Below are 12,325 nucleotides of genomic sequence, written 5' to 3' on the forward strand. Positions count from 1 at the left end.
GTGCAATTATAAACAGCAAAGCAATTAGGGACACGGTGTGAGCATCTGAGGCTATTATATGTATTACAGCTTTCATGAAGTTCTCAACATAGATGTCACAATAAGAATGTCAGCCTTTTATAGTGTGCAAGGCACACAGGTAATTATTGTGCGCTGTCATTAAGCATTATCACCAGGTATATCCGGCCATGTAGCTCCTAAACACATCTTAAGACTGGCTGGATTCTATTTCTGATCATCTATTAATCAACCCGTAATTATGGTATCAGAGCAGAACAGTTCAAACAGCCCTTTGCTGTTATTGTGTTTTAGTGAAATATATCATTTTAAAGTGTAATATAATTGCAACATATATGCACATATATGCACCTATAAAACATAATGCAGTGAAGTGGCACTTGTTTTCTGTGTGCTATTCTGTAAGTTCCAATCACATTCCAGAATGCTTCTTATTGTGATCAACTTTGAACACTGGTCATTGCTATGGTAACTAGAATTTAGACCCTTCTGTAACATCTACTGTATCTGACACACACCTCTAGAGTACAATAATATAAGCAGATAGAGGGAATAGAATGAAGGTATTCCAGCTGAAAACTTGTGAAGAATACCCTGCAGACAAATGTGTTCATGCAGAGAACAGATGCTAGAAACATTCTGGAAAAACCTGAAATCTAAAGACCGTGCCATTTCTTTTATAGAGAGTAAGTATGTTTACATGGTTTACATTTTCATACAATCTAGCTAAGACTAGGTTCTACTTTAACACAATTTCACTATATGTTAACCATTTCACAGCTGGACAGCTATGTTAAAACGCACCATATAATCTTATTCTGATCTTATTTTATTAGACCAGAGGAAATTTACAACAACAACAATAATAAAAAAGCGAATATCCCTTAAAAGTGAATGTACACACCTAGAACCTTGCAGTGAGCGGTCAGGTTTAATGCAGATGTTGCAAGCTCCTATTTCTCAGTAACATGATGGGATTGTACACACTACACTGTGCTTTCCTTCTGCTGCTCAGTGTATTTGATCTTAGCTCTCCACTTTAACAAGGCTTTTTTTATTTCCAGTGTACTTGCACAGAGTCAGCTTATTCTGTGATCCCAGCAGATTTACAGGTTTATTTCCAGTAAGATTTGTCTCAGTGCCTAGATCAGTGTAAGTTTTCAGAACACATTGGCCTGAGCCAGAACACCTTAAACCCCTTTCACACTGGCACTCCTACTTGACCCAGGTTCTGGCTACCCGGGTCACAATCCTGCCTAGTGTGAAACCACGTACCAAGTCGTACGTGGGTTGACCCGGCTTGCAGCGACCCACCCGGGTTGAGAGAGACAAAATGCATGACGGCCATTCGTGAGCCGACACAGTAACAAACATCCACGCCTGCGTGAAGGTTTCACTTCCGCAAGGAACGTTTCTGTTTATTCTGTTTAGCCATATTTTTGTTGCTTGAGACACCCCATGAGCCAATTTGCAGCAGGGATGAAGAAACATTTGCTCTCATCAACATTTGGGCCGACGGTTCAATCCAGAGAAGCTTGGATGGAAGCGTCCGTAACAAGCTGCTTCCGGGGCATTGATACACACATTGTGTACTTGCGTCTGTCACCCAGGTCAACCCTGCTTTATCAAAAGCAGTGTGAAATCATGTACCCGACCCGCATGACACTGGGTCCAGACCCGGGTAGGTTCATAAGATGCTGATCACATCAAATCTCAAAAGTGAAGCAGGTTTGGCCTAGTCAGTACATACAGATATCAGAAATGATATAACACTAAAATAGTTATTTTAATTAACTCTTCAGGTGCTGTTTGTCTAATTCAGTTTGTTATCAACAAATCGACTGTTTTATACTGACATGCATTTTGTGTGTATTTTTGCTTTGTAATGAAGGGTTCTAGGACTGAGAGGAAGCATGGAGATGTATGATAATCTTGGCATAGTGGGTGAGGGGAGCTATGGAACGGTCATGAAATGCAAGCATAAGGAGACAGGAAGCATCGTAGCCATTAAGAAGTTCATTGACAAGGACGAGGACAGGAACTTGAAGAAAATTGCTATGAGAGAAATCAAATTCTTAAAGGTGAGTGCAATACGCACCAGGGTTTATTCCTTAGCCATTGTCGTACCCATTGTGTCCCCAACTGATCTCACACATCCTTGGTCTTATTTTCCACTTTGGTCTAATTGCCCATATAGTATATACCTTTACTAGTGGAGAATATATATGATCTTTTTGACTCCCTCCATTGTATATTCTTGTCAGGCAGCATAAGGCACAGATGTCTGCCCAGGGTTCACACTGTGAGTCAGGGTGATAAGGCAACACAAGCTATTGATTCCCTGCACTTGCTTTATTCACTAGACCAGCTCATGAAGTCTTCCTGCACAAGTAAATCTGTCTCCCCAACCCTGTTAAATACAGATGTTATTTCTCCAATTCTTCTAATGTGATATAAACCATGCTAAATCAGGAAGGAAGGTTTTAAAAAGTGTACGTCGTCCATTTTATGACCATTAACAAGTAAATGCCATTTCATCTTCTTAAGGCCAGGGATGACAGTGATTTAATGACATTTTTTTTATTGGATTCTAACTTTGGATTTTGGATCTTATCCTAGTTTGGATATAAACAAATAGCAGCTGTCAGATGGTAAGAACTATAGCAAGCTCCATCGTTTCAAAGCAATGGTAAATGACATCTTCAATCACAGCTGCAGTTATCGTTCTGTCATGCAATTCTGAGCCTGAAGAAAAGTTCTTCCTTGTGCTTTTGTTTCTTCTTATAGCAATTTAGGCATGATAATCTGGTGAACCTGTTGGAGGTGTTCAGACAGAAGAGACGTTTGTTCCTGGTCTTCGAGTTCATTGACCACACTATTCTAGAGGAGCTGGAGCGCTATCCTCGCGGGCTGGAGGGTAAACGGCTCAGGAAACACCTCTTCCAGATCATACGGGCTACAGAGTATCTTCACAGCAACAACGTGAGGACAGGGCACTATAAACAGGGCTGCTATAAAGTCAGTTTGAGTTTATATATCCAACCATGCTGTAGCTTATCAAACTGACAGAGGAATTTGGCTTTAGCAAAGATATACCCCAAGCCAAGTGATGTTATACCATATATTTGAATTATTACTAGATAACATAGATTAATGCAACTTTTCCTAAATGTACAGTATGCACCAATAGTGATTGATACACCCTCTTATTCAGATTCTGGGTCTAATTCTATTGACATGTACTTCATGTTCTGGTGAGGGTTTGATGAACTGTGTTTTTCTGTGCAGAGTGAGCAGCTCAGCTGTCATGATGTGGTTTGTTCGACAGATAATCCATCGAGATATCAAACCTGAGAACATCTTGGTCTCAGAATCTGGCATTGTGAAGCTCTGTGATTTTGGTTTTGCCCGGACGCTGGAGGTCACGAGAGAGCCATTCACAGAATACGTGGCTACTCGATGGTACCGGGCCCCAGAGTTATTGGTGGGGGACAAAAAGTACAGCAAGTATGTTCTGATGTAGGCATAGGGAATAATCTCTTACATGAATAGAAAATACAAGCTGATGTTCCAGTGTTTGAAATACATAAAGCACACAAAGAACTGAACTGGGAACCAGTGAAGATATTGAAATAAAAGTAGTTAAGTCATCTGACTGATTGCCTTTATGCTCTAAGAATTAAAGTAATCTAGAGCATTGTGAGATCCACTTTACGCAAGGAGATACAATACTGTTTCTGCAGACATTGAAAAATGACTTTTTTTTGTATAAACCTTGAAGAAATGTGTCGCCTTGACTGTAGACTTTCTGATTTAAGAAAGTCTACAGTCTATTATGTAAAAACACAACAAAAAATCACCAGGCTATAATCCTTGTAAATGCTTTCTGTATCTTAGACCTGTAGACATCTGGGCATTAGGGTGCTTAGCAATGGAGATGACCACAGGCATCGCCTTCTTAACAGGCAACTCTGACCTTGATCAGCTGCATAAAATTGTAATTAAAGTAGGTGAGTACAAAATGACAGCTGAACATTTTTAGTGGTTTGTAAAAGGAGTGAACCCATAATACAACAACCTAGTTAGACTAAAGCGACAAGCTACATAAAGATGCGATATCTACAAAAGGGGGCAAGTTATATACAAAAAAGGGTCACCCCTGTAAAGATGTTACACTGAAGTGGCAAACTTGCCTCCACCCCACCCCCAATTTGTGGGGGCCAAGATTGCCTCAGTTGTACAGTTTTCTTCCATCCTTCGTCCCAGCTGAGCAGAAGTAACTATAGTGACTCCCATTTTGTAATATTCTATTTGTATTCCAGTATTTCAATTCTGTTTTAACTGACCTACACAGGACTGGTTAATCTCATTGAATCACATCAACCACCTATTGTCAGGGATTATGTTAGTTGAGGCAAACCTGGAGGGCTGCCGCTGTTGTGAAATGCACTAATAAAATCCAGGAGTGGCTTATTCTAGAAGGTATAGGCTCATCGATTCAACCCCTAAACCACTGTGCCACTTGGCTCTTCCACTGCTAGATTTCAACAAACAGGAATTACGTTTAAAGGATCTAGTTCAAGCAAACCCGTTTCCTTTTTAAAATCACACCTCAGCAGTTCTTTAAAGCCTTAATTGTTCATACATCACACCTCAGCAGTTCTTTAAACCGGGACAGATTTATTTTTAATGGTAAATCTTTTTGTGTAGTTGTTTTCCAGTTCATTAATCCTAATGGCTCCCACTAAATCCTAGCCTGGAGCTGCTTTGCTTCGGAGCCTGTCCCTGCACACTGTCCTCTCTGCTGTAAAGCTCCATGAGAAGTTATGGCAATCCATCAGTGAAAGCCTGTGCTATCAGTGCTGGCTAAGCAGTGATGTAAAGCATGAGATAGATCTCTTTGCTTATCTGTCTGCTGCTGTAGATATGTTGCTTGTGGATACTCTCTGAGATAATCTTCTGAGAGAGTGGGACTAGTCCTACCTTCCACGAAACAGGCATATACAGTAAAAATATATGCCTGGCTTTGACCCCTAATGTACATAATGCCAATTTATGTTACGCAGGAGTAAATTTGTCAGATATAATCTGCCCTAGTAAGTAGCACCTCTCCTAAGGTCATCTCTTGTAGCAAGTTGGGCAATTGCTTGTAGCTTCTCTGTTCAACCAATTAGAAACTATTAAATAGAGCTTGCAGTGTTGGGATCACCTTGCCTGATGGTGTTAGCCCAGCTCATTCCTTAGACGATGATTCCTTAGATGATGATGATGATGATGATGATGATGATGATGATTCAGGCCTCTGCACAGTATGGACAGTATTTACTTTCTAACACTTGATGTTATAGGGCCCTTGACTCTTCATCAACAGGAGCTTTACTTTCAAAACCCAGAATTTGCGGTGGCCAGACTTCCAGAAGTTTACCACCCTAGCAGTGCCAGAAAAAAATACCCCAAACTCAACCCTCTGCTAGCAGAACTGGTGCATGTAAGTTAGCATGTAAGTTAGCATTTCTAATGAATAGTAAGAATCTGGAGGCTGCCCAAAACTAGATATGCTCCCCGCAGTACCAATGTTTTGCTCAATCTCTTTGAAGTGCTTTTAAAAGGGTTTGATTGTACATATACAAAACACAACAAGGGACAGTGAAAACAGATTAATAGAATCACTGGGTATGGGAATCGACGGCATATTATTGAAGCACCGCTGTGTGTGATCAAAACGGCGGTGTGCAGACATGATCACGTTCAGAGGGTTTTCGCTGGAGTTGTTGGGTTTGGAAATGAGCACTCTGTATATACTGCCCTTCCTTTTTGAGCGTTTCATTTCTTCCAGAGTTGTTTGCAGATTGATCCCATTGACAGGACTTCCTGCACTCAGATGCTCAACCATCGCTTTTTCACAAAGGATCAATTTGCTGAGAAGTAAGATTCCTTGTTTATTTTTTTATATTATTCAAAATATGATTTTGAACTGAGCTGCATTAAAATTCCAGTTTTAAATGCAAAATACTGCATGCCAACAGATGTGTTCTAGAACTCCAGGTTCTGATTCGAAATGAAGCTAAAAATAACTCCAGTCTGAGGCCAAGGACTAGTGCCCAGGAGAAGACACAGCTGGAGGAGCACCTACCAGCCACCATCAAGCAAAGCAATACAAAACAAGGAAAGGTTAGGACTTAGCAGTGCTGAGCACCACAGCATGGTATTGCTTAGAAGCTGACACAGACGCTGTATAATGCATTTATGTCCCATAAACCCATTAGTCCTGTTTCAATTGCTTTACCAGACTATAGCCTGGTGGAATTGATATATGTATCTGTCTTAAAAGAAAATCTAATGATTTAAATGGGAGCCCAGATACAGACCCCAGACTGGTGGTGTTAAGGATTTAGATTGCACTGAGTGTTTGTTGCTATGATGTTAAAATGTGTCCATGGAGTTCTTTTATCCTGATCATAGCATGCACATGATTTACGTGAAATTACTGAAACATTTTGAACAGATATGTCTGGTACATACATTATGTAATGGCTGTATATGCAAAATTAGAGCCATTAGGAAAATGAAAAATCAAATCAGCATGACCTGCATCCACTTTATGCACATGTTCAGTCAAACTCTTGGTTTGACAGACAGACAAGACAGCCACCTCTTTTCTAGATATATATAGATCTCTAAAGTGTAAAATACAGGCTGATCAACTGATATCTCTCCACTGTCACCAGAAAAAAAAAAAAAAAAAATTAATTCCGGGTCTTTTAATATTACAATAACAGAATACGTAACAGCAAGAACATGTTTTGCTTTCCTCCCACAACCCTGTTACATGGACTATGAAAAGGATATGAAGTCAAGAGAGAGAAAGGTGGAACCAAAACCATCAAGATCAAAAGAGTGTAAAGCAGAGGTCAGAACAGAGAAAGAGCGTCATGCGGCGGACAGTCCATCCCTATACAGCTCACGATCCTCCTCAGAAAGCCCCGTAGCAAACACAGAGAGGGTCACTTCCCCGGCCCAGGTCGGTCTGCAGGCACCAGCCCCTCTGATCATGCCACCCATTCACCCCAACAATGGCCTGCTAGCCACTTCCAGTCTGGACACCAGTGCACCTCGGTGAGAATGTCACACGCTTCAAGACATTGTGTTCTGAACCATCAGGAAACTAAGCTCACATTTTGTAGATTTTTTTTTTTCCCCCAATCCATTCCAGTCCAGGATCTTGTTCCAGCCATGCCCGTAATAATTTAATTGAGCATCACAGAGATCCTTTTTTAACAACTAGGGTAGATCTTTGATTGATAATTGGGTCTGATTGGAACAAAGTTCCAGACTGGGACTGATTGAAAGAGCCTCAGGAGTATCTCTAGTGCATACTGTTGATGTGATATTGACTTGATATGAGAGTAAAGAGACTCTTATACTGTGTATAGAGAGTTGGAGCGCTCTCATTTAACACTGTTCTATTGTAAACTGAAGTTTGAGACTAGCTGCTCTGTCTCAATTATATCCTACCTCCTGACGCAACAAGAATGTAGTTCTTTAAAGGGACATTTTAAAATACCAAAACAAACTGTCAACTTCCATGACAAGTGCTTTGAATTTCAGTCTTTCTCTTCAATGTTGAAATGAGTTTTGGTTCACATTCTTATATCCCTGGGTAATGTGGTAGCAATCCCCAATTGATAAAGAGTGAACTATCTATCAATTAGGCCCATTGGGAGGAATGTGCATACTGTAGGTATGCTAGGTGCAGTTAGTTGCATATAACCACATTTTCCATGAAAGAAAAACACTCCATCTCATTGGTTTGTGGAATTATTGCCAGTGCTTGCTTTCTCAAGGTAACTTTAAAATAGAAATCACTGTTAAATGGTATCTTACTTCTCCACAGATTCACTGAATGTGAATCGAGCTGATGTTTCCGTATTTGCTTGTTACTGCCTTCAGGTGTCACCATGATAAAGTGAAAGACAAGAAAAAGCGCAGTCCTCTGGAGGTATTGGCACAAGAACCGGGCAGCGTCCAGCAGGGGGAAGCACTTCCTGCTGCTGCTAAGGTGAGACCCAGGGTACAGATTATTCATAGTGTGTCAATTATGATGATAATCCTGTAGCAGTTTTATTATTACCTTTACAGTGTAAATTGTAAACCTAAAGAAAATGAAATGGTGGTGAGTTTTCAGTTACACATAGCAGATCCCATGAAAACAGAGCACTACAAGGATATCTGCCTAACACAGCCAGTCACTCTTATATGCAAACAAACACCCAATCATCGCTGCAAGAAAACATACAGAAACAATATGTGTGCCACAAGCGATTGTGCACAAAATATACCAGCTGCTGTAGCATTCAACTTCTCAAACAGACTGTTTATAACTCAGCACTCAGTGAGAGAGCTTTTAGAGCTGGTGGTGGCTGCTGATATCGGCTCGATAATAACATCTACCTGTAAGAAAGGAAGGAAGCTGTCAAAACATCTCAGGGAGAGGAAAGTGGGGGCCCAGTCCAATAGATCTACTGCACGATTGGTCACAAATAAATCGTAAACCTGCAAGCACACCCGGGCCCCAATTCATACATTCTGTTCTTCTATTGCAGTCGTTTCCAATCGTGCTGCATTATCATTCATAACCATTAAACATTCAATGATGCTGAATTCAGACATGCTAAACGAAAATACATTTCTTAAGTTCTTATATATTATATGAGAAGCTGAAGAAGAGTACTCAGGTTTAAGTTTCTGTAGTGCTCAGGTTTAAGTTTCTGTAGTAATCAGGTTTAAGTTTCTGTAGTAATCAGGTTTAAGTTTCTGTAGTACTCAGGTTTAAGTTTCTGTAGTGCTCAGGTTTAAGTTTCTGTAGTAAAATGTTGTTTCGATTCCCATCTAGGGCTACTTGTACCATCTGCATGAAATAAGAAACAAACAAGAAGCGGTAAGATTGTACAGTGATTTTACTGGGCAATAAAATAAACAGTTGCTATTAGAACAGGAAAAATAGTTAAACATAGTTAAATAGTTAAAATATGCTAAACATTTTTAGATGATTGCCGCTTGATTTCTAGATGGCATATGCTGCTATTGTAGCTTTAATTGATTTAAAATGTAATGGACAGCATCCCTACACAAAACTTTCACCTAAGGTCTTCAACAGCAAGGCTCTCCTTATAGTACAGCTTATTTGTGGTTGACTGTTGGAAGTCTTGGATTGAAGTGCTGAATAAATAAACCTGGGATTGTGTGACGACAAGGTGCATTATAATTTGAAACAAAAGTGTCTTTAGTCTCTTTAGTTCTATTCAAACCAGTTCCATTGTTTAACAGTCAGAGAATGATATACTGCTTTCTTATTACACCCAGTATGACACATATGGCCCACATGGAGAGCTGCTGAACACGAATAAAAAGAAAATGAAGCCTGACAAGATTGAAGTGCGCTTTCCTGAACTTCCCATCTTGGGCCAGCAGATGGAGCTAAAGTGTGCAGAAGGTAATGTAAGAACCACAGCTGCTGCTGTCTCTCCAGGTCTTGCTCTTACAGTCCATCGCGTATTTGTATGCTTTAAAGCCGTCGTCGAAGACATTTGAAGACTTACGATTGCAGGTTCAATTTTCAGTCCTTGTAGTGGTGGTTGTAAGAAAGACATTGCATTGAATAAGATTGGGTGAGATGCAGTATATTTTAGTATTGCATGGGGTTAGTAAAGTCACAAGTGATGTCCCATGTTTTACAGAGTGCTAGGGATTAGAGTGGTGTAATGTTTCTGGGACACACATTGTAGGTGCTGTTACGTTTTTGGATTAAGCCTGGTCATTCTTTCCTGGAACGATTAAGCAAGCAGTCATTTGATTGCATTGTCATTTGATTTCTACTCGTAACAGTGACTTCATTGTTGGGTATAGCTGTTTCCATGGAGGTGGATGATGATGTAGAATGGTGTGACATCTACACGTGTTGCTAGGGATATTCTTTCGGGATGATATTGCCACACACCTAACTACCCCCTACAGTATGCATTCAGGTCTCTGCAGTGAAACAAATACCTGGCACCACTGTAGCAGTCAGCAGATCACTTCTTACAATCACATCTTTTTATTATGTGACCTTAGGAAATATAAAGTAGAAGGTTGCTTTTATTTATTTATGCTACATAACATAATATATATAAATAAACAGTGTACAATTATTAAGCTTGTTCATCATCATCATCATCATCGTCATCATATTAATCACCAGACGTTTAAAAAGAATTTGCTGAATGATTCCTTCTTATTTTATCATCAATCTAAGTGATTTTTAAAAAATTTTATTCATGACAAAACCTTTCTAAGAGTGTATAATAACCTCAAAGGCCCCAGTATTTTAATATTTGTATCCTTCACTTTAGATTATTTTTTTGAACTGCTAATAATTGCCAAACCTTTGATGTGATACTTTATTCATTTACCAGTACTTTTAGCTTTGATGAAACAATACTTACGTTTATGAAAAAAAATATGTCCAGTAGTGAGTGCTCAAATTAAATTAGCTCCACCAGTAATTATAATTTATAGTGTTTATTGTTTTTAGTGTGCTGTATTTGATATCACTCATTTTAAATTTCCACCAGTAACCTAACAGTGATCATCTTCAGCACAGATGAGACGAGCATGTCTTATTAACAGGAATAAATATCCTAGAAACACAGTAGCAACAAAACAGGTCAACAGGATTATAAGTGTACAGAATTAGCTAATAATCTTGGCATGTCATTTTTACATACTGCACGTCCATGTGAAGATGCAGGCAGAAGGCATTAACAGCTGTATTAACAGCAGCCGTATCCAAATCTAATTTCACCAATGTGGTTTGGTGAGCCAACACTGTGTTAAAATCTGACTAAAATTAGCACGAGAATCACAGTTATATATTAACATCCTTCACTTATACCTTCTTTAAAAGCAACCTTCTAGCAAACAGACCTGTTTTCTTCATGCTCAATAAAGTTTGTCCGCTCCTGTGTTTGTACTTGTGCCATCTGTTTGATCTGCAGATCGCCTGCCCTTAACCAGTCTGGGAAGGCAGATTCATTGTGTTATTATGTCAAATTACACGGTGATTATGCACATGATTATGTAACCAGGATACTCAGCCTTGGCCAAGGCTAACAACAATGAGAAATAAATACCAAAAAAAATGTCTAGTGTCTGCAAAACCTTGCTAAATTGAATATACATTTCTTTATTATTGCCACACCAGCTAAACAGATTAAAAGTCTAAGGAAGGAGTCAAGGAAACCAGAAGAGTCCAAAATCCCTTCTCTTGTACCATTTGATCAAAATCAAGGGAAACCACAGGTATTGTTTGGTCTTTTTTTAGATTGCTTGTATCCAGTAGTGGTCTTCTTAATAAACACATACTGCTTTAATCTACCACAAAACATTTACAAAGATTCCAAGGACAACTATAAGTTGTCAGTAAACACAGGAAAGGAGGTATAATTCTGTTGCTCCATGAAACAACACTGACTGGGAAGTTAACTGTAAATAAACTGTAATACAGGCAGAATGACGATGATTTCAGACACCAGAATACTAGAGATCTAGTTGGAAAGGATCTGCATTTAAAGGGTTAAAATGATTCAGAAGTTGGAGCCTGTGACATCACAAACCACAGGTCACACATTGTGGGTGAAATTGTGTTTATTTAGTTTTATTGTATCTACTTCTCTTTATTGAATTTAACCCAGGCACACTAAACTGCCGTTTGCTTGTGTTTCAGATTTCTGCAGATTCAACGACTATCCCCAACAACAAGACCCGCCTGACTCCCAAATAAAAGTCTCACAGAAAATACTATACCCATCAAAACGGGCAATTTACTTTGGCATGCATTTTACAGACCAAACATCCTCTTCTGAGTATCCATTGTGGACCAACCTTTTTTTTCTTTTAAAGCTCTAAAAACACGCAAATATATCATGTTGGTTCTTCATAACCAGTCAGTGATGTGCTGGGGATTTAATGTAAACAGATAAACTTCTTAAGTGTTTATATCTATTGTGTAAATACTTTCTTCTCTTTTTTACAATAATAATAATAATAATAATAATAATAATAATAATAATAATAATAATAATAATAATAATAAAATGAATACATTATGGGTATAAAGTAATGGTGTAGCCCTTTAACTTTCACGGAATTTAGAGAGCATACAATATTGTGTTTTGTAATGAATTTGACTTAGTTTTTCTTTTTATAAACCCAATGGAATGAAAATGAATTGATGGAAATGTAATAACATAATTATTTCCAGATACCT

The 12,325-nt window shown here is 38.9% G+C and overlaps 1 protein-coding gene across 1 annotated transcript; it reads left to right on the forward strand.

The window, feature by feature from the left end:
* Window positions 1–1,925: 1,925 nt before the first annotated feature.
* On the forward strand, window positions 1,926–9,983 carry LOC131699606 (cyclin-dependent kinase-like 3). Its single transcript, XM_058996716.1, has 11 exons — window positions 1,926–2,099; window positions 2,806–3,000; window positions 3,347–3,525; window positions 3,916–4,028; window positions 5,367–5,506; window positions 5,855–5,943; window positions 6,045–6,189; window positions 6,863–7,134; window positions 7,969–8,077; window positions 9,382–9,511; window positions 9,925–9,983. The coding sequence occupies exons 1-11, from the start codon at window positions 1,932–1,934 to the stop codon at window positions 9,981–9,983; spliced, it is 1,599 nt and encodes a 532-aa protein (XP_058852699.1). The 5' UTR covers window positions 1,926–1,931.
* Window positions 9,984–12,325: the final 2,342 nt, after the last annotated feature.

The sequence above is a fragment of the Acipenser ruthenus genome, chromosome 23, assembly GCF_902713425.1.
Source record: "Acipenser ruthenus chromosome 23, fAciRut3.2 maternal haplotype, whole genome shotgun sequence".
NCBI lineage: Eukaryota > Metazoa > Chordata > Actinopteri > Acipenseriformes > Acipenseridae > Acipenser > Acipenser ruthenus.